General features: G+C 39.2%; 1 protein-coding gene across 3 annotated transcripts in view; it reads right to left on the bottom strand.

Annotated features, from left to right (window-relative positions):
• Positions 1 to 19974, bottom strand: part of CREBRF (CREB3 regulatory factor) — a 65810-nt gene that overhangs the window by 10876 nt on the left and 34960 nt on the right. For all 3 annotated transcript variants that reach the window (XM_082620525.1, XM_082620524.1, XM_082620526.1), the window contains exons 5-8: positions 16391 to 16585; positions 14566 to 14755; positions 13281 to 13354; positions 5586 to 5708 (exon numbers count right to left, since the gene is read on the bottom strand). In XM_082620525.1, the coding sequence (XP_082476651.1) occupies positions 5586 to 5708; positions 13281 to 13354; positions 14566 to 14755; positions 16391 to 16585 (582 nt within the window). The remainder of the gene's footprint in view (positions 1 to 5585; positions 5709 to 13280; positions 13355 to 14565; positions 14756 to 16390; positions 16586 to 19974) is intronic.

The following is a 19974-nucleotide window of genomic DNA, read 5'->3' as shown; positions in this document are numbered from 1 at the left end:
TTTTCTTGTAGGATTGATATCTTAAATGAAAAGTTGAGAAAAAAATTAAGTATACATGTTATTAGCTAAAAAGTGAACCTGCAAGACAAAAATGTAGAGCTTGAAAATAATCAGAGGACACATACAAAATGAAACTATAATAATAATGGATCATACAGTGAATGACATAAAAAGACAAGAAAGCCATATGAACAAATCCTAACAGCTCTTTTGATAACAGAAATAAAACCAAACATACATCAATAAATAAAAATGAGCTGGGACTTCCCTGGGCACAGTGGTTAAAAAGCCACCTGCCGGGCTTCCCTGGTGGCACAGTGGTTGAGAATCCGCTTGACAATGCAGGGGACATGGGTTTGAGCCCTGGTCCAGGAAGATTCCACATGCTGCGGAGCAACTAAGCCTGTGCACCACAACTGCTGAGCCAGCACTCTAGAGCCCACGAGCCATAACTACTGAAGCCCATGAGCCTACAGCCTGTGCTCCGCAGCAAGAGAAGCCACCACAGTGAGAAGCACACACACCGCAACGAAGAGTAGCCCCCACTCACTGCAACTAGAGAAAGCCCGTACGCAGCAACAAAGACCCAGCACAGCCAAAAAAAAAAAAAATAGAATCCTCCTGCCAATGCAGGGGACACGGATTCGATCCTTAGTCCAGGAAGATCCCACATGCCGCAGAGCAGCTAAGCCCGTGCACCACAACCTGCGCTCTAGAGCCCGCGAGCCACACCTACCAAGCCCACGAGCCACAACTACTGAAGCCCACGCGCCCTAGAGCCTGTGCACCACAACTACTGAGCCTGAGCTCTAGAGCCTGCGAGCCACAACTACTGAGCCTGTGCACCACAACTACTGAAACCCGTGAGCCTAGAGCCCGTGCTCTGCAGCAAGAGGAGCCACCGCAAACGGAGAAAGCCTGCACACGGCAATGAAGACCCAAAGCAGCCAAAAATAAAATAAAATAAAAATGAGCTAAACTCATCCATTGAAGAAAAACTACTAGACTGACTAATACAGAAAATCAAACTACAAGTTACATATAAAAATCTAGGAGTGAATTTTATGGTATGCAAATCAAAATTAAATTTTAATTTTAATCTAATTAAGATCTTTTAAAAAGAGATGTATCTCATATAAAGTAATTCAGAAAGACTGAAAATAAAAGGGAAGGCTACCAAGCAAAGATAAATAATAAGAAAGTTACATTCATGATTGTGAGATCAGACAAGATTGAATTCAGGGAAAAAGCTGTAAACAAGACAAAAGATGTGTGCTTCTTGATGATAAAGACTATAATCCATAATGAAGGGGATGTAACGTACAGCATGGTGACTGTAGTTAATAATACTGTACTGCATATTTAAAAGCAGGTAGGAGAGAGGGTCTCATCACAAGAAAAAAATATTTTGTAACTATGTATATTGACGGATGCTAACTGGACTTACTGTGGTGATCATTTTGCAATATATACCATTATCAAATCAGTACATTATACACCTGAAACTAATATAATGTCATGTCAATCACACCTCAAAAAAAATTAGAAGCAAAATGAAAAAATTAACTCCTGAAATTAAAACAAATCTAAAAGGATATAAGAGCCGCAAATAAACACAACAGATAACGCATTTAAGAGAAACAGCAGTGAAAAGGGAAAGAATTTTAAAATAAGAAAGAAATTAAGAGATTTTTTTTTAATTTGAGAAAAAGTGAATATACTTCAGAAAATACTGAAGATAGGCAAAGAAGATCCAACCCACAAATAGTAAGAGTCCCCAAAGAAGAAAACCAAAGCAAGGGAACAAATCAAATATTAAAAACATATGAGCTTCCCTGGTGGCATAGTGGTTAAGAATCTGCCTGCCAATGCAGGGGACACAGGTTCGAGCCCCAGTCCAGGAAGATTCCACATGCCGCGGACCAACTAAGCCCATGCGCCTCAACTCCTGAGCCTGCACTCCAGAGCCCGCGAGCCACAACTCCTGAAGCCCAGGCGCCTAGAGCCTGTGCTCTGCAACAAGAGAAGCCACCGCAATGAGAAGCCCGCACACCGCAACAAAGAGTAGCCCCTGCTCACTGCAACTAGAGAAAGCCCGCGCACAGCAGCAAAGACCCAACGCAGCCAAAAATAAATCAATTAAATAAAGAAATTTTAAAAATAAATAAAAATTAAAAAGATGTGAAGCTACTTACTGAAAGAGCACAGAGTGTATATGAGAATATCAACCTAAAATGACCAACTCCAAGACATGGTCTAGAAAAATTACTAGGATTTAAAGAAAAAGAATCCTGTTGACATCTGGGCAAAAATAGCAAACGGCATAAGGGGAAAAAATTAGGCAATTATTAGCTTTTCAACAGCAACACTTTATGCCAGAATAAAAATGGAGAAACATATTTAAAATACTCAAGGCAGGGGGCCTCCCTGGTGGCGCAGTGGTTGAGAGTCCGCCTGCCGATGCAGGGGATACGGGTTCGTGCCCCGGTCTGGGAGGATCCCATATGCCGCGGAGCGGCTGGGCCCATGAGCCATGGCCGCTGGGCCTGCGCATCCGGGGCCTGTGCTCCGCAACGGGAGAGGCCACAGCAGTGAGAGGCCCGCATACCGCAAAAAGAAAAAATAAATAAATAAATAAATAAAAATAAAATAAAATACTCAAGGCAGGAAAATGTGAGTCAAGGATTGTATCTGGTAAAACTGAGAATCAGGTACAAAGGGAAAACACAAACTTATCAATATATAAGACCTTTAAGTTAAAAAACAAAAAGGCAGGAAGAATTTTTTCTTATAACATTAAATTCCTCTCTCTACCTAACACAGGAAGACAATGTAGAAATAAAATTCTTTTAAGGAAAAAAATTCAAATGTTTACGGTGTGGGCTTTCCTGGTAGCACAGTGGTTGAGAGTCTGCCTGCCAATGCAGGGGACACGGGTTCGAGCCCTGGTCTGGGAAGATCCCACATGCCACGGAGCAACTAGGCCCGTGAGCCACAACTACTGAGCCTGCGCGCCTGGAGCCTGTGCTCCACAACAAGAGAGGCCGCAATAGTGAGAGGCCCGTGCACCGCGATGAAGAGTGGCCCCCGCATGCCACAACTGGAGAGAGCCCTCGCATGGAAATGAAGACCCAACACAGCCAAAAATAAATAAATTAATTAATTAAAAAATGTTTACGATGTAATATGGTAACATCAACAACTAATACTTACTAAGTATTGAGAATTTGTGTTCAGCAGTATGCTAAGTGCTTTACATGCACTCTTTCCATTTAATCCACACAACTGTCCACATTTTATATTATAGATGAATAAAATTAGGTTGAGGGAAGTGAAGTTACTTCCCTAGGGTCCTCAGGTAGTAAGTGGCAGGGCCAGGACTTGAATCTAGAACTGATTTCAAATATTCTGATTTTAACCATTATGCTAAATGAGCTTTTGTTTTTTGAAAACATATCTTAATTTCTGCACATGACCAGTGGGTATTGCTAGAGCCACAGAGAAACCACTAGCATTTTGTGTGTAAAAAGATAGGAAACAAGGCATGCAGAACCTAAAGTACCTTAAGATAAAGAAAATGTTTTAAGAATGAAGATAAATGCTCAAAAGAATCAAATGTTACACAGAATGTCAAGAAAAATAAATTCTCAAGTAAGTCTACTGGATGAGGCAATTAGTGGGCCACTTGGGAACTATACAGTTCAGAAACTATCTAGAGATGAGTGTCAGATGACAGGGCCAAGTGATGATGATCCATGGGTACAGTGCAAGCACTTGCAACTAGGAGCACTTACTTCTAGCTCCTAGTCCTGCCACCTGCTGGCTGTAGGACTTGTGGCAAGTTACTTAATACCTTGTTGGGCTTCCAATTCCTCAGCTGTAAAACCAGGATAATAATACCTTCTTCACAGAACTGTGGAAGTAAATCACTAAACTTGAGTAGACAGATCCTGGATCATAATAAGTACTATATAAATGCTAGCTGTTTATCCCTTCCTAGACTAAGGAATTCTCTTTTCTCATCTCTTAATCTCTCTTTTAGATCTTCTCCTTTGGCCTTTAAACATAAAAGTTGTCAAATTTCATGAAATTGTAGGGTTAAAATCTATATGCCTTGCTAATTTTACTAATGATTCCAAATTGCCCTACAGAAACACTAGTATATTTTACGTTCAGTATGAACACAACGCTGACAAGAAAAATTAATAAGATATTTCAAAAACCATAAGAAACTTACTAAGTGCATGGAAGCATTAAATGTGTATTTATTTTCAATTAAAGAAAATGCAGTGATTTGGGTAGCAGATTTGGTATACAGGAGCATTTCTGTATAAGTAGAAATAAAATATTCTTGCTCACTCTACTGCATCTAAGCATGTTGTTGATTTCTTCATAGCAGTTACCACAATGTTATTATTATTATTTTTGGTTTTCTATTCTTTGCCTTCCATTTTTAGACTACAAGCATCTAAGAAGAGTAGCAACCAAGTCTCTACTTAATCCCTGTATCCCCCAACACCTGGCAACATAGTAGGCATTGAAAAAATTTTGTGGAATGAATGAATTTATAATAACTGGAAGTCAGAAAAATTGTCTTAACAAATTCTAAGATATTTACAATTAAAAAATTTTTTAAATTATAGTGTTTGGCACTCTAAAATTCAGGTAAATAACTAATTAATGATTGAAAAGTAAGCTGTAATTCTTTTAAGTGACGTGATTCAATATACAGTCAGCATCCTGGGGAAAAATGAACTGGAAGAAAATTCTCAGGTAAGTGAAATTTACTACTCTACACAACAACTATGTAAGAACCAGTTTTTAAGAGACAGTCCTAGAATAAAAACTGTTAAACAAAGAACATATAATATAGCTGAAACAATTTTATGATGCTTCAGGGTTTTCATGGCTTGTGTTATGCTGTAATGCCCTTGGGATGCCACTGATCATAGGGTGATTTGCTCCTACGGCAGCCAAGCTCCTGGGGCCCCTAGGGTTTGCATGTCTTTGTCTACATTAGCTACCTCTACCCTCCCTGTCAGGTATCACTCTGCCTGACTTCTGGATGCCTGCCTCTCTGTTCTTCCCCATGTGGTATAATCTGTTCAGGGATGGAAAACCAGATAATCAAGTCTGTTAGAATCCTGTGAAAGAGTAAAACAAATAGGTAAGAACCTCTATTGAAGTATATACTGAAGGCTTGACAAGGTCAGGGATCTTTATTTTCCCCACAGAAGGTTAAAGTTGCTAGAAGTTTATCTTTCCTAAGTGTTAAAATAGTTCAGTGATGAAGTCTAAATAATAAATTGTGGGGCAGTGCAACGCTCACCTGCCCACTTGTAAGCCTAGTAAGCGTCCTGATAAATCACTTCTTGTCTATCAATCAATCAATCAATCAATCGTGGTAACCAGCAGAACATGTTTATGAATGCTAACTCTCAAAAGACAAATCTTCTCATAAAGGGAGGTAACTACAATGAGAGCACTTGAGTTTTTCCTTAAAAGAATTTTGAATATTCCCTTGAATCATATACCTTACACTATACGTTATTAGTTGTTATTAGTTTATCCAGTATTCTTCTTACCAAGAGTATCTTTAATGAGGATTTCAAGCTTCTGTCCCATGTTGGGTCCTCTCTCCTCTCTTGGATTCTGTACTCGGTTTACAATCTCTTGCTTGATGGAGTTGATTACAAACAATAAATTATCTGTAAGACAGAACAGGACAGTTGGAGCATGTCATTAACATGGAAGAATTTACTTTTAAATATGTAATAACAGATACTCAAAAATGAAGAACATATAGGAAAACATTAAGCAGTGATGGTTGTAAGCTTTCTTATCCAAAGAGACTAATAATCAAACGATGTGCCACTTCTGATAACAGATTGTAGACATGTATCAATGTCCACTATCCTGTAAGCAATTTGCCCTACTTGTCTTCACAGCTATGACAATGCCTGGTATATTGACTCATAGGGTCTTAGTTAATGTTTATTAAATAAATCGAACAAAGCCCTTCAAAGACAAAGCTTTAAAAACAATTTTCCCGGGCTTCCCCAGTGGCACAGTGGTTAAGAATCCTCCTGCCAATGGAGGGGACACGGGTTCGAGCCCTGGTCCGGGAAGATCCCACGTGCCGCGGAGCAACGCAGAGTAGTTGTGGCCCGTGTGCCACAACTACTGAGCCTGCGCTCTAGAGCCCGCGCTCCACAATAAGAGAAGCCACCGCAATGAGAAGCCCATGCACCGCAACGAAGTGTAGCCCCCCTCACCGCAACTAAAGAAAGCCCGTGCACAGCAACAAAGACCCAACGCAGCCAAAAATAAAATAAATTAATTAAAAAAACAACAACAACAAATTTCCCCACCTTAAGAAGCTTTACAAAAAAAAAGAGCAAAGTTAACCAAAAGTAAATAAGGAGGGAAATAATAAAGATAAGAGCAGAAATCAATAAAACAGAACACAAACACAAAACAGAGAAAGTTAACAAAGCCAAAAGCTGGTTCTTTGAAAATATCAACAAAATTGATACCCACTCCCACCCTCATCCCCATCCCCAGCTAGACAGCTTGATCACCTCTACCTAGAATGAAAAAGGGGTTATCACTTCAGAATACACCCATTAAAAGGATAATAAGAAAATGCTATGCTAACAAATTAAAAAACTTGGATGAAATGGACAAATTTACTGAAAATGCCACTTCACAAGAAGAAATGGAAAATCTGAACAGCTCATTTCTAATAAAGGAATTGAATTTATCAAAAAGTATTCCCCAAAGAAAACGCAGAGGGCTTTAATGGAAAATTCTATCAAATGCACAATGAAGAAATAAAATTAATTTCATCAAACTTTCAAAAAAAAAAGGAAGAAAGATTATGGCTGGATTCATTCTCTAAGGCTAGTATCCTCAAATACCAAAACCTGACTAAGACATTACAAAAAAAGAAAATCACAGACTAATAACCCTCTTGAATATAGATATAAAAATCCTTGACAAAATATTAACAACAGGATCCAACTTAAAATATTGGAATAGAATCTTACAAAATATTTTCAATAGACTCTAATATAAAAAGGAAAATGCATCATAGCCAAATAGAGTTTATTCCAAGAATGCAAGGTTGGTTTAATAAAAAATTAGTTAACATAATTCACCATATTAACAGGGGAATATGTGATACATTACCAGAATAAAGGAAAACAATGTGATTGTTCCAATAAATGCAAAAAAAAGGAAAGAAAATGACAGTATTCAATATCTATTCATGATAAATAAAACTAGGAAAAGAAGGAAACTTACTCAAAATAATAGAGAGCATCTCATCTACAAAAAAGCCTACAGCCAATATCAACTTAAAGGCCAAAGTTTCCCCTGAAAACAAGGCAGTCACCACTTTTATTCAAATGTCTTAGACATTGCAACAAGGCAAGAAAAAGAGTTAAAAGGCATAAAGATCAGAAGGGGATAAATAAAGCCATTTCTATTTGCAGATGATGACTGCTTAAATAGAAAATTACAAGGCATCTACTGGAATATCTACTACTGGAACTAATAAATTTAGCAAGAAAATAAGGTATGAGAGTAATACACAAAAATTCATTTTATATACTACCAAGAAAGAATTTGAAATTTCAAAAATGAGTCAATTTACAACAGCACCAAAAAGTATAAAATACTTAGGAATAAATCTAACAAAAGATGGTCAAGCACTCTACATTGAAAACTATATAACAAGTCAGAGAAAAATTAAAGAAGACCTAACTAGAAGGAAAGAGAAACCAAGTTCATGGATAGGAAGCCTCCATTTTGTTAAGATGATAATTCTCTCCAAATTGATCTACAAATTCAAAGCAATTCCAATCAAAATTTCAAGAAACTTTTTTTGTAAAAAGTGATAAACTGATTACAAAATTTATATGGTCATGCAAAGGACCTAGCATAGCCAAAACAACTTTGAAAGAACAAAATTAGAAGACTAACAAGGACTAACACTGCCTGACTTTCACAATCTACTATATACAACTACAGTAAGACACTGTATATTCACATAAAGATAGACAAATAGATCAATGGAACAGAATACAGAGTCCAGAAGTAGACCCATACATATAGGATCAACTGATCTGATAAAGGTGCAAAAACAATTCAATGGGGAAAGGAAAGTTCTTTCAATGACTGGTGCTTGATCAACTGGATATTCATATGGGGAAAGAAAATCAACTCTTAGCTTACACCATACATAAAAATTAACCTGAAAAAGATCTCATAAACTTAACTGTAAAACCTAAAACTATATAAATCCTAGGAGAAAATATACAAGAAAATACAATTTTTGGAGTTGGCAAAGTTTCTAATTAGAACACACAAAAATGTAAAATATAAAAGGAAAGACTGACAAATTGGATTTCATCAAAATTGAAAATTTTTGCTCTTTGGAAGATGTCAGTGAGAAAACAAAAAGGAAATCCAAAGACTAGTATAAAATATTGTCAGTACATATATCAGACAAGGAGCCTGTATCTAGAATAAAGAACTTTTAGAAGACAAAATTTTTAAATGGCAAAATATTTTAATAGATACTTCACATATACACACAAAGTATATGAATAGTCAGTAAGTACAGTAAAGATGTTCATCATTAATCAAAGAAATACAAATTAAGACCACAATGAGATACTGCCATATACCACCCATTAGGTTGGTTAAAAGTAAGAAGATTGACCTTGCCAAGCATTGTTGGCGAGGATATGGACCAACTAGAACCCTCATACACTGTTTTTGAGAATGTAAAATGGTACAGCTACTTGGAAAACAGTTTGGCGGTTTCCTATACAGCTACTCATAGGTATTTAACCAAGAGAGATTAAAATATATGTCCACCCAAACACTTGTACGGAAATATTCACAGCAGCTCTGTTACAGCAAAAGCAAACAACCCATGTATCCATCAATAGGTGAATGGATAAAGAAACTGTAATATATCTAACACAATGGAATACTACTCAGCAATGAAAAGGATTTAACTATTGATATAGATGACATGGAGAAATTTTAAAATAATTATTCAGAGTGAAAGTAGCCAGGCAAAAAAAAAAAGAGAATGTATGGTAGGATTCCATTAATATAAAATTTTGAAAATGTAAACTAATCTACAGTGACAGAAAGCAGATCGGGGCTACTAAGGGATAGGAATGGAGGGAGGGTTAGCTTACAAAGGGGCACTATGAAACTTCTGGAGGTGATCAAAGTGTTCATTATCTTGATTGGTTTCACATGTATATACATATGTCCAAACTAACCAAATAATACTCTTTAAATATGTAGAGTTACTGTACTTCAATTATACCTCAATAAAGTTGCAGGAGGGAACACATCTCCAATTTCAACACACAGGATTCCTATGGTCTGAAATAAATCTCTACTACTTCAGACACTGCTTTGAAATCAGTGATGTGTTATTCCTAACCTTGTAATACTTAGAAGAGAGCAATCTAGACTAATATTGAAGAGGGAAGTCAGAAATAACTGGGGGGGGGAGGCAGCTTAAAACTACATGCAGGGACAATATATATAAAACGTGTCACTAAACAAGGAAAGCACAGCTGACTCCCTAAATCACATGAAACAAGAAATTTATGCTTCTTCTCGAATAACTGAGAGAGAACACCATTTATTCAAATAAAAGGACATTTACATGAAGGCTGGACTTATGAGAAGCAATGAGGTTCCCCCATCTTCAACAGGTAAAGTAAATCAGGCCACTTTTAAAAAGAAAGAAAGAAAAAAACCCACTGTAAAATCAAAATTGAAACAGAGCAGAGCAGCTCTTCTCAACCTGGGCAGTGTCCATGCCAGGCCCTGGGGGGAGGGAGGGCAGAGGTGAAGGGTTCTAACAACATCAAAAACTTCTGGGTGAGGAAGCAGAGGCATCTGGCTCAGAAAGTGAGGCCAAACTTTAAATCTCTAACAGATCCCTCCTGTTTTGATTCCATGTTCATCCAAGAATCTTCCAGTCTTAATTTTCTCATGTAGCTTGCTCAGGGATAAAATATGTCAATCAGGATGAACGTCCAATCCTCTTAGTAGCTTTACTTTTCATTCTGAGTCAACAAATCTACATTTGACTCACGGAGCAGCTTCTTGCGAGCTTTGGTAGAAGGAATCAATAGGAGGAGGAGGTTCGGCAGGATAGGACGGGATGAGTAGGACAGTCCTGGGCCCTGAAGCTAGTCCTTGGAACGGTGCTAGTTGATGACAAATTTAAAAGGATAAGGACAACAGAGTACATTTTTTCATAAAGCTAACTTTACTCTGAAATTATACCTGTCTCAATTTTCTAATGCTAAAACATTCTTCCTTGTATGAAATGACAGTAATTGTAGATGATGTTCCTTTTAATGTCTTCATGTGGCAAAATATAAAGTTGGCAACACTATGGTTCCCAAGTCCCAAAATCTTTTTCCAATGTCACCGATTTGTAAATCACAAATTCTAGAAACCATTGGGTCAATAGATAGGTAACAGGGCTTCCCTGGTGGCGCAGTGGTTGAGTCCGCCTGCCAATGCAGGGGACACGGGTTCGTGCCCCAGTCAGGCAAGATCCCACATGCCGCGGAGCGGCTGGGCCCGTGAGCCATGGCCGCTGAGCCTGCGCGTCCGGAGCCTGTGCTCCGCAACGGGAGAGGCCACAACAGTGAGAGGCCACGTACCACACATACACAAAAAAAATAGATAAGTAACGGATAAAAGTGTTCCACAAAGCAGTAACAGAGTGACTCCCAGATATTTAGAGGAATCAAGGGCACCATTCCCTTGAGAGATGTATCAGAAACTCCGGGAAGAACTTTCAGACTACATGTGGCAAACTACACAGGAGTATTTCATTGCTTCTGAGATGTCTTCTAAACCAATAGTCGAAGCTGCTCTTCCCCAGACTGGAGAAGAGAAGCTAGTAAGACAGAAGTGGAAGAGAAATAAATGAATGAGAAGATCCTTTTCCTCCATGCTGACTAATTGAGAAGAAAATGCTACCTTTTAAATGTAAAGTAGCTAGCTACTGGGAAGCAGCCACATAGCACAGGGAGATCAGCTAGGTACTTTGTGACCACCTAGAGGAATGGGATAGGGAGGGTGGGAGGGAGACGCAAGAGGGAGAAGGAGATATGGGGATGTGTGTATGTGTATAGCTGATTCACTCTGTTGTAAAGCAGAAACTGACACACCATTGTGAAGCAATTATACTCCAATAAAGATGTTAAAATAAATAAATAAAAAATAAAGACAGGACTTTTCCTACATGAAAATATCTAGAGGCTTTAAGCTAGCTTTGGAAACAAGAAACATTTAAGGCCATCAAAAACTCAATTTGAGATAGAACAACACATTCAGAAATACACATATACCTGGCCTTTACCAATTCCCCAATTGTTCCACACCCCAGAGTATATTTACATCACAGACAGAAAGCACGTGTGCGTGGGCATGCATGTACATACATACAAATGCAAAAATATATGGCCACACAGATGTACATCATTATGGATAAATTTATTAACTGAATAACACACAGATATATGCCTACATGTGTCCAGAGAAAAAGAGACCAGAAGGCTCCCAGGAGCTCAGCACATTTCCCTGCAGTGTGAGTCAGCTGGGTTCTAAAATGAAATATGAATGTCCATGACATTGCAATCATATATGTACTCACAGAGCTCAAGGTCAAAATGCTTCAATAAGCAAGAACGAATAATAGGAAAATGGGTAGATCTCCATTCCAACAAACCAACTATTGTTTCACCTAATTCATTTACCTTGATTAGAATGCCTGTGTGGTCATTAATAAATAAAACCATCAGTTCCTTTCACAAGTTGTAAACATCACAGTTGGAAATCCTCTTTCTGTCCTCACAAATGGAAACAAGATAACCAAGATAAAGGATTAAGAAAAAACTCCACAACATTTATTGAGCACTTATGTGCCAGACATCATGCTGGACTTAAGAAAACCTCTGGAAACAAATAATAATCGATCATTTAGCCACTGTTCCACTTTCAGATGCAATTTAGCCCAAGAGCAACACAGTGAAGAGGACAATTTTAGAGGCAAAGTAACATATGAGCTCTTATGCTACCAGGCTTAAGGAAGAGTAACAGAGCAAGGGGGAAAGAAGGGGTGGTTCTTATTACAGAAGATCAAAAGCAGAGCTTTCCAACCTGCTAGTTCGCTGTAGAAAGGTTCCAGGTGTATGAAATAATGATTGTCTCAGCCCAAAAGGGCCTCCTCCCATCAGCAGCCTACTCTGTTATACTCCAGGATGCCTTAGAGATGATAGTTTTCTGCATGTGCCATGACGTGAAAGATTGGGAAGCACTGATCTAAACCAATGGTTCCCAAATATGTACCAGGATGGTTGCATAAGAGTAATCTGGGGTAGGGGCTTCCCTGGTGGCACAGTGGTTAAGAATCCGCTTGCCAATGCAGGGGACACGGGTTCGAGCCCTGGTCTGGGAAGATCCCACATGCCGCGGAGCATCTAAGCCCGTGAGCCACAACTACTGAGCCTGCGCGCTAGAGCCCGCGAGACACAACTACTGTGCCTGCATGCTACAACTACTGAAGCCCACGTACCTAAAGCCTGTGCTCCGCAACAAGAGGAGCCACCGCAATGAGAAGCCCACACACTGCAGCAAAGAGTGGGCCCCACTCGCTGCAACTAGAGAAAGCCTGTGCGCAGCAATGAAGACCCAAAACGTAGCCAAAAATAAATAAGTTAAATTTAAAAAAAAAGGGTAATCTGGGGTAATGTTAAAAATATGGATTCCTGGGTTCTACTTGCATAGATTACAGTTCAGAGTATCTGGGGAGAAGCCTAGAAATCTACAGTTTAACATGTACACACAAATGATTCTAATGAACAATCACATTTGTAAAACATGTTTCTAAACTATCCAAAGGTTAAAATATACATTAGTTAATAAAATTGGCTAACCCAGCACACAACTGTAAAATGGAAGTCAGAGATTACCCATGGTCACAAGAGGTGAGCTCTTTAGGACAGAGGTGAGATTTGGCTTGGTGAACCACAGATAGACATACTAAGAGAAGGACGTGAATGAGTAAGAGTGAGTATATACCTTACTGAATGGATGAACAAAAAAGAGGCTGGCCTAAAGCTGGGCAGAATACAGGGAAAGCAAATAACAAAACCAAAGAAAAAGAGAGTGGTCAGCAAGGTAAAAGGAAGTTAATCAAATTGTTAAAAGCGTAGGTTTACCGTATTCTGTGTTGAGGCCCCATAATTTCACTTTATTAGCTTCATACTGTGCCTTTTTCTTTAACCGACAAGCCCTGTGAAAGGAAGGAGCAATTAGTTCACTTTTTTTTTTAAAGGGAACATTCAGAATATACTTCTTTTTGCTGCTGTCAGATATTTTCTAATAGCAACCAAAAATCACTGCCTACTGATGTTTGTATCAAGGGCCTCAATCATCACCCCAAAACATACAATATCATCATTTATCCAAACTGATTTTTTAAAGTTTCAGCATAGATTCAAAAATAAAGCTATGGTTAGTATACCAAAATAAGCAAACAAAAACTGACAATACCAAGTGGTGTAGAAGATGTAAGATAAGTGTAACCCTTGTATGTTGCTGGAGGGGATGTAAAACAGTACATACAACTACTTCGGAAAACAGTAAATATTGTTTTAATTTACTTCATTACCTTGGAAATAGCTACTCTGGCAGTTTCTTATACAGTTAAGCACACACTCCTGGGAATTTACCCAAGAGAAATGCAAACTTATGTTCACATAAACAACTGCAGATGAATGTTTATGGTGACTTTATTCATAATTGCACACAATTAGAAACCACTCAACTATCCCTCAACTGGTGAACAGATACACTGTAGTGTATCACTTCAAAGGACTAATACTATCAATACTCCTCCACACAACATGATAAATCTCAAATTCGTCCTGTGTGATATCAAAGCCAGACTCAAAAGGCTGCATATAATACGATTCCATCTATATTCTGGAAAAGGTGCAACTGTAGGAACAGAAAACAGATAGGTGGTTGTGAGGAGTTAGCGGTGAGAGAGGGAGTTCACTTTTACAAAGAGGCATAAGGAAATATTTTAAGGTGATAAAAATATTCAATATCTTGACTGTGGTTGTGGTTACATAATTGGATATGCTTGTCAAAACTCACAGAAGGATACACTGAAAGTGAAGAATTTACCAAGTAAGTTATATCTCAATAAAAAAAGGTGACTTACTGCAAAACAAAAAATAAAGAGCTATGATAAAATTTTTCCTTTTTATACTATAAGGCACTTGAGTTCATTCACCTCTCCCCTTTAAAAACTTCTTCCATGAAGCATAAATACCATCATTTACTTTCAAAGGAAAAATTATAATACTCTCATTGTAGTATTTATAAAAGTATATTTCTGAAAAAAGGGCCGAGGGCCATCTCCTCTATGAAAGCTCACTGAAGTCTAACCTCACCTCCTAGACTTCAATCACATGAGTAAACATAATTACCATTTACCTGGAAGCCAGCTTATTTTTTTCCTTCCTTGACCTTGGCCGGGCTGTTAAGGGAAGCTCACTGACTGGAGTCAGATCACTAATCACCTTATTCAGTTTCCGTAGTTCATTGCCTATCTGGAGTAGTTTTTTAGGATTTGGAGTCAGGTCTTCCACATCCGTTCTCCGTGACTTCTTTACTGCATATTTTCCTATAGATGGTTTAAAAGAAGTTTAAGTGAGATCATTTTATTTAACAAGAGATACATTTTATATAGCCATATGTAAAAACCCATCTCTCCCCTCCCCCCTTTTCTTTTTTCAGAGGTCTCAGCATGTGAACAACCTACGCTAGAAGGGCTGGCCTCCTCTCCTTCCCACTTTGTGATGGCAAGAAATGGGGGTAATGGAGCACAACTCCAGGCTTCTCCCAACCCTTCTCCACCTTAAGGTTTCTAGCCCTGGTATGATGGATTCTTAATGATCTGTATGGAAGTAATAATAAGCATCTCAAACCTCAGGACTGGAGTCCAAGTTCACCTGCACACAAAAATCAGGGCTAGGGTACAGTATATGGTCAGCAACGAATCTGGAAATTTTACCCAAACCAAGACATTTATGCTGCTATGACTGAAAATTTGTCAGACAAATATATTCCTGTGTTGGACCCAAAAGTCCAACAAATAAGTATTGCCTTTTCAGAAACCACGTCTTCAGTTAGTTTGATCAATAACATTACAGAAGACTCAAGAAGACTTTCCCTACCACTGTAGGCAAGAGGAATGGCTCTGTCCTCTGAACTACAATACCCTGAACAACTTTCTTAGTACTCACTACATGCTACCTGGACCTATTTGTTGGACCCATCTTTTCATTTCTGGTAGAAAATTAATCTGAAGTCAAAAACTAGGCCTTTATTCAGACCTGGGTGCCAGTGGAAAGGGAAAATGAGGCACAAATATACTTCTGATACAACTTCTGTGTCAAAAATGCTTAGCAACTTATATCTGTAGCATGAGCAACTACTAAACTGTTTACTGGGCTCCAAGCCTACTAGTGTCCCTCACCTTCTCAGTACAGACTTTGGATTAAGGTAAAAACATCTGTGCAGAAGAAATTCTACTCAACCACATCCTCCTGGGTTCACAGTTCAAAATCTGGCCTACCTAAGATTATAAGCCTCTCCTGACTCTTACTATTCAATTCTTCCTGCTCCATTCCTTTTCTCCATAATTGTTCTTCCTTTCTTTCCTTTCTCTCCTCTTTTTCTCTCCACCACCGTTTTGATTCCAATCTCTCTGTTTATATTTAGGCCTGGAGATTGGACAAAAATGAAAGACAGAGATGCTAGAGCCCATTCTCTTCTTCCCCAACCCTTCTGGCTTATGGCAACTGTGACAGGTCAGGAATCAGCAGGCTCTTCGGTCATTTCCTGGGTAGGATACATAGAACAAGAAGTGACTAGAAATCATTTCTACACAAGCTTTCCTCCCTGTTTAGGTGATGGCTCTCAGTACTGATAAAAGCTATTTGTGAATGAAGAGCAGTCACAGAAAATACAGCAGCTCTACTGTTCTACTCTCCCATTTGCTAGGAAGGGTTGAATACCTGCACATAATGTATAACGATTAAGCATTAAGGTTTACTATCTCTATTTAAAAGTGACATGAAATATCCAGGACTGATGGTTACCCAGACTTATCATGGTGATCATGGCGCATGCAAATGTCACATCATAATGTAATACACCTGAAACTGACATAATATTGCACATCACCTATATTTCAATAACAAGAGAAAGGGAGGGAGGGAGGGAGGGAACAGACATGATCACAATCCCCTCTTACCATGATGTAAGCCATTTTTCTGATACATGTTACTTGGCAAGGTATCTCTGTTCCATTCAGATGGCCTTAGCATCCTCTCTTGCTGCGATGGTGTGAGTTGTTCACTATACTCCCAGAAGTACCTCCTTTTACCTCTCTTCCGAGAGGTAATTGAAGTCATCTCCTTCAAGTCTTCCACAGAATCATTTTCATAGCCTTAAAAAAAGAAAGCCCCCCGCCCCCAATTTTTTAAGTTCCATAAATTTCAATAGACCAATCAGGACAAACAAAAAGATCCCCTCTATTTACCACCTGACACATTTCCTTTCATCAAAAAACAGTATTAACATGTTAAAGATAATAAACCGAATCTATAAAATAACTTTTAATATAGAAAACTCTAATTCAAAATATTTAGAGATTAATAAACAGAGATAACTACACTGTTTATCTTCCTTAGGTTTCTCTTTGGTTGGTTAGTATATGATACTTTTTTTTGTATCTTCACATGAGATTGAGAGAATAATGAAATATAGCCAGAGGAAAACAAACAACCCAATCAAAAAATGGGCAGAGGGGCTTCCCTGGTGGTGCAGTGGTTGAGGGCCCGCCTGCCGATGCAGGGGACACAGGTTCGTGCCCGGGTCCGGGAGGATCCCACATGCCGCGGAGCAGCTGGGCCCGCGGGCCATGGCCGCTGGGCCTGCGCGTCCGGAGCCTGTGCTCCGCAACGGGAGAGGCCACAGCAGTGAGAGGCCCGCGTACCGAAAAAAAAAAAAAAAAAAAAAAAAAAAAAAAAAAAGGGCAGAAGACCTAAATAGACATTTCTTCAAAGAAGACATACAGATGGCCAACAGGCACATGAAAAGATGCTCAATGTCGCTAATTATCAGAGAAAGGCAAATCAAAACCACAATGAGGTACCACCTCGCACCAGTCAGAATGGCCATCATTAAAAAGTCCACAGGGCTTCCCTGGTGGCGCAGTGGTTGAGAATCTGCCTGCTAATGCAGGGGACACGGGTTCGAGCCCTGGTCTGGGAGGATCCCACATGCCACGGAGCAGCTAGGCCCGTGAGCCACAACTACTGAGTCTGCGTGTCTGGAGCCTATGCTCCGCAACAAGAGAGGCCACGACAGTGAGAGGCCCGCGCACCGCAATGAAGAGTGGCCCCTGCTTGCTACAACTACAGAAAGCCCTTGCACAGAAACGAAAACCCAACACAGCAAAAATAAATAAATTAAAAAAAAAAAAGTCCACAAAACAATAAATACTGGAGAGGGTGTGGAGAAAAGGGAACCCTCCTACACTGTTGGTGGGAATGTAAATTGGTGCAGCCACTACGGAGAACAGTATGGAGGTTCCTTAAAAAACTAAATATAGAGTTGTCATAGGATCCAGCAATCCCACTCCTGGGCATATACCCGGAGAAAACTCTAATTCAAAAAGACACATGCACCCCAATGTTCATAGCAGCACTATTTACAACAGCCAAGACTTGGAAGCAACCTAAATGTCCACAGACAGATGAATGGATAAAGATGATGTGGTGTGTGTACACACACACACACACACACACACACACACACACACACACACACACACACACACACACACACACACACACCAGAATACTACTCAGCCATAAAGAAGAATGAAATAATGCCATTTGCAGCAATATGGATGGACCTAGAGATTACTGTATTAAGTGAGGTCAGACAGAGAAAGAAAAATAAGTATCATATGATATCACTTATATGTGGAGTCTAAAATATGATACCAATGAAGTTATTTATAAAATAGAAACCGACTCACAGACATAAAAACAAACCTATGCTTACCAAAGGGGAACGTGGGGGGAGGGATAAATTAGGAGCTTGGGATTAGCAGATACAAACTACTATATATAAAATAGATAAACAACAAGTTCCTACTGTATAACACAAGGAACTATATACAGTATCTTGTAATAACCTATAATGAAAAAGAATATATATATGTATAACTGAATCACTTTGCTTACACCAGAAACTAACACATTGTATAAATCAACTATATTTCAATTAAAAAAAAAAGATAATACAGCCACAGGAATGTTAAAAAGTACCATTAGTTAACGGTACTTAGACACTATACAATTATTTTTAATGTCTTCCGTCTAATATTCATGCATCTGAAACATCCCCAGACAGAAAGCTGTGTGCATTTCTGGGATGGTATCCTATGAAGCAGAATTCTGTAAGGCAGCAGTGGTTTTCTTCCTACTTCCCACGATACGCTTTTTGTAAAAGTACAAAAATGACAGTTCTCACACAGGCTATTCAAATAAAAACTTATATGCCTATTCTAACTAATATTTTATTGGAAGCAATTTGCATTCACTTAACTTTTTAAGAAGTTATTTTCCCTACTGATAGGAAGTTTCAGAAAATACTTAATTCTGAGCTTTAGAACTACTGGTCAGACCCAATACAGAATAACCTATAAATCTAAAATACCCTCAGAGCATGCCCATCTTAGAGGTTACTCCACCTAATTAGTACTAGGTACCTGGGGCAATGGAGATGGGCTGTGCACGGGGCGTATACAGCCCTAAACCTAAGGTAGCAAGGAAAAACTGGATGGCAATGGCCAAGCAAAATGACCATTTTCCCTCCTAAAAACATGACTCCTCTAGAACTGACACTAAGAAAGTGATGACATCCGCACATTTTGGAAATAAAATCGCATTTTAGAATTTTGCCAGGTTTTCTTCACATTAAGAGTTAATTAGGAACATGATTCCATTTATTCGACACTGTGGGAAAGGCAAAAGTACAGGGACAAAGTGGTTGCCAGGAGTTGGGGGTGGAGGGAGAGGCTGACTATAAAGGAACGGGAGGGAAATCTGGGGGGTGATCAAACTATTCCGTACCTTGATTGTGGTGGTGGTGGTTTCATGATTACGTGCACTCGTCAAAACTCAAAGAAGTGTACACTTAAAGAGGGGTGAATTTTACTGTTATGCCTCGATAAACATGACCTTTGAAAACAGAATCAATTCAGAGAGCAGAATGATTTCGAGGCAACAGTAAAGGCAAGCTTTTGTAGCACTGCTGGCTTAACCGCATTATAATGCTCATGTGGTACTTTAAAACAAAGTAAAAAAACACAAACAAACAGAACAACAACATGGCAAGCAGTGCGACAGAGAACCTTAGTTCTTCTTAAGAAATGAGGCACAGACTTCCCTGGTGGCGCAGTGGTTGAGAATCCGCCTGCCAATGCAGGGGACACGGGTTTGAGCCCTGGTCCGGGAAGATCCCACATGCCGCGGAGCAACTACGCCCGCAAGCCACAACTACTGAGCCTGCATGCCACAACTACTGAAGCCCGTGCGCCCTAGAGCCCGCATGCTGCAACTACTGAGCCCACGCACCTAGAGCCTGTGCTCCACAACAGGAGAAACCACTGCAATGAGAAGCCCGCGCACCACAACAAAGAGTAGCCCCCGCTTGCCGCAACTAAAGAAACGCCCACGTGCAGCAACGAAGACCCAACGCAGCCAAAACTAAAATTTAAATAAATAAATAAACAAGAAATGAGGCACAAGTTAAGTGATACAA

The sequence above is a fragment of the Mesoplodon mirus genome, assembly GCF_964341445.2.
Source record: "Mesoplodon mirus genome assembly, chromosome: 5".
Taxonomy (NCBI): Eukaryota; Metazoa; Chordata; class Mammalia; order Artiodactyla; family Ziphiidae; genus Mesoplodon; species Mesoplodon mirus.
The sequence above is the reverse complement of the archived record's forward strand: the minus strand, read 5'-3'. Positions and strand labels throughout refer to the sequence as shown.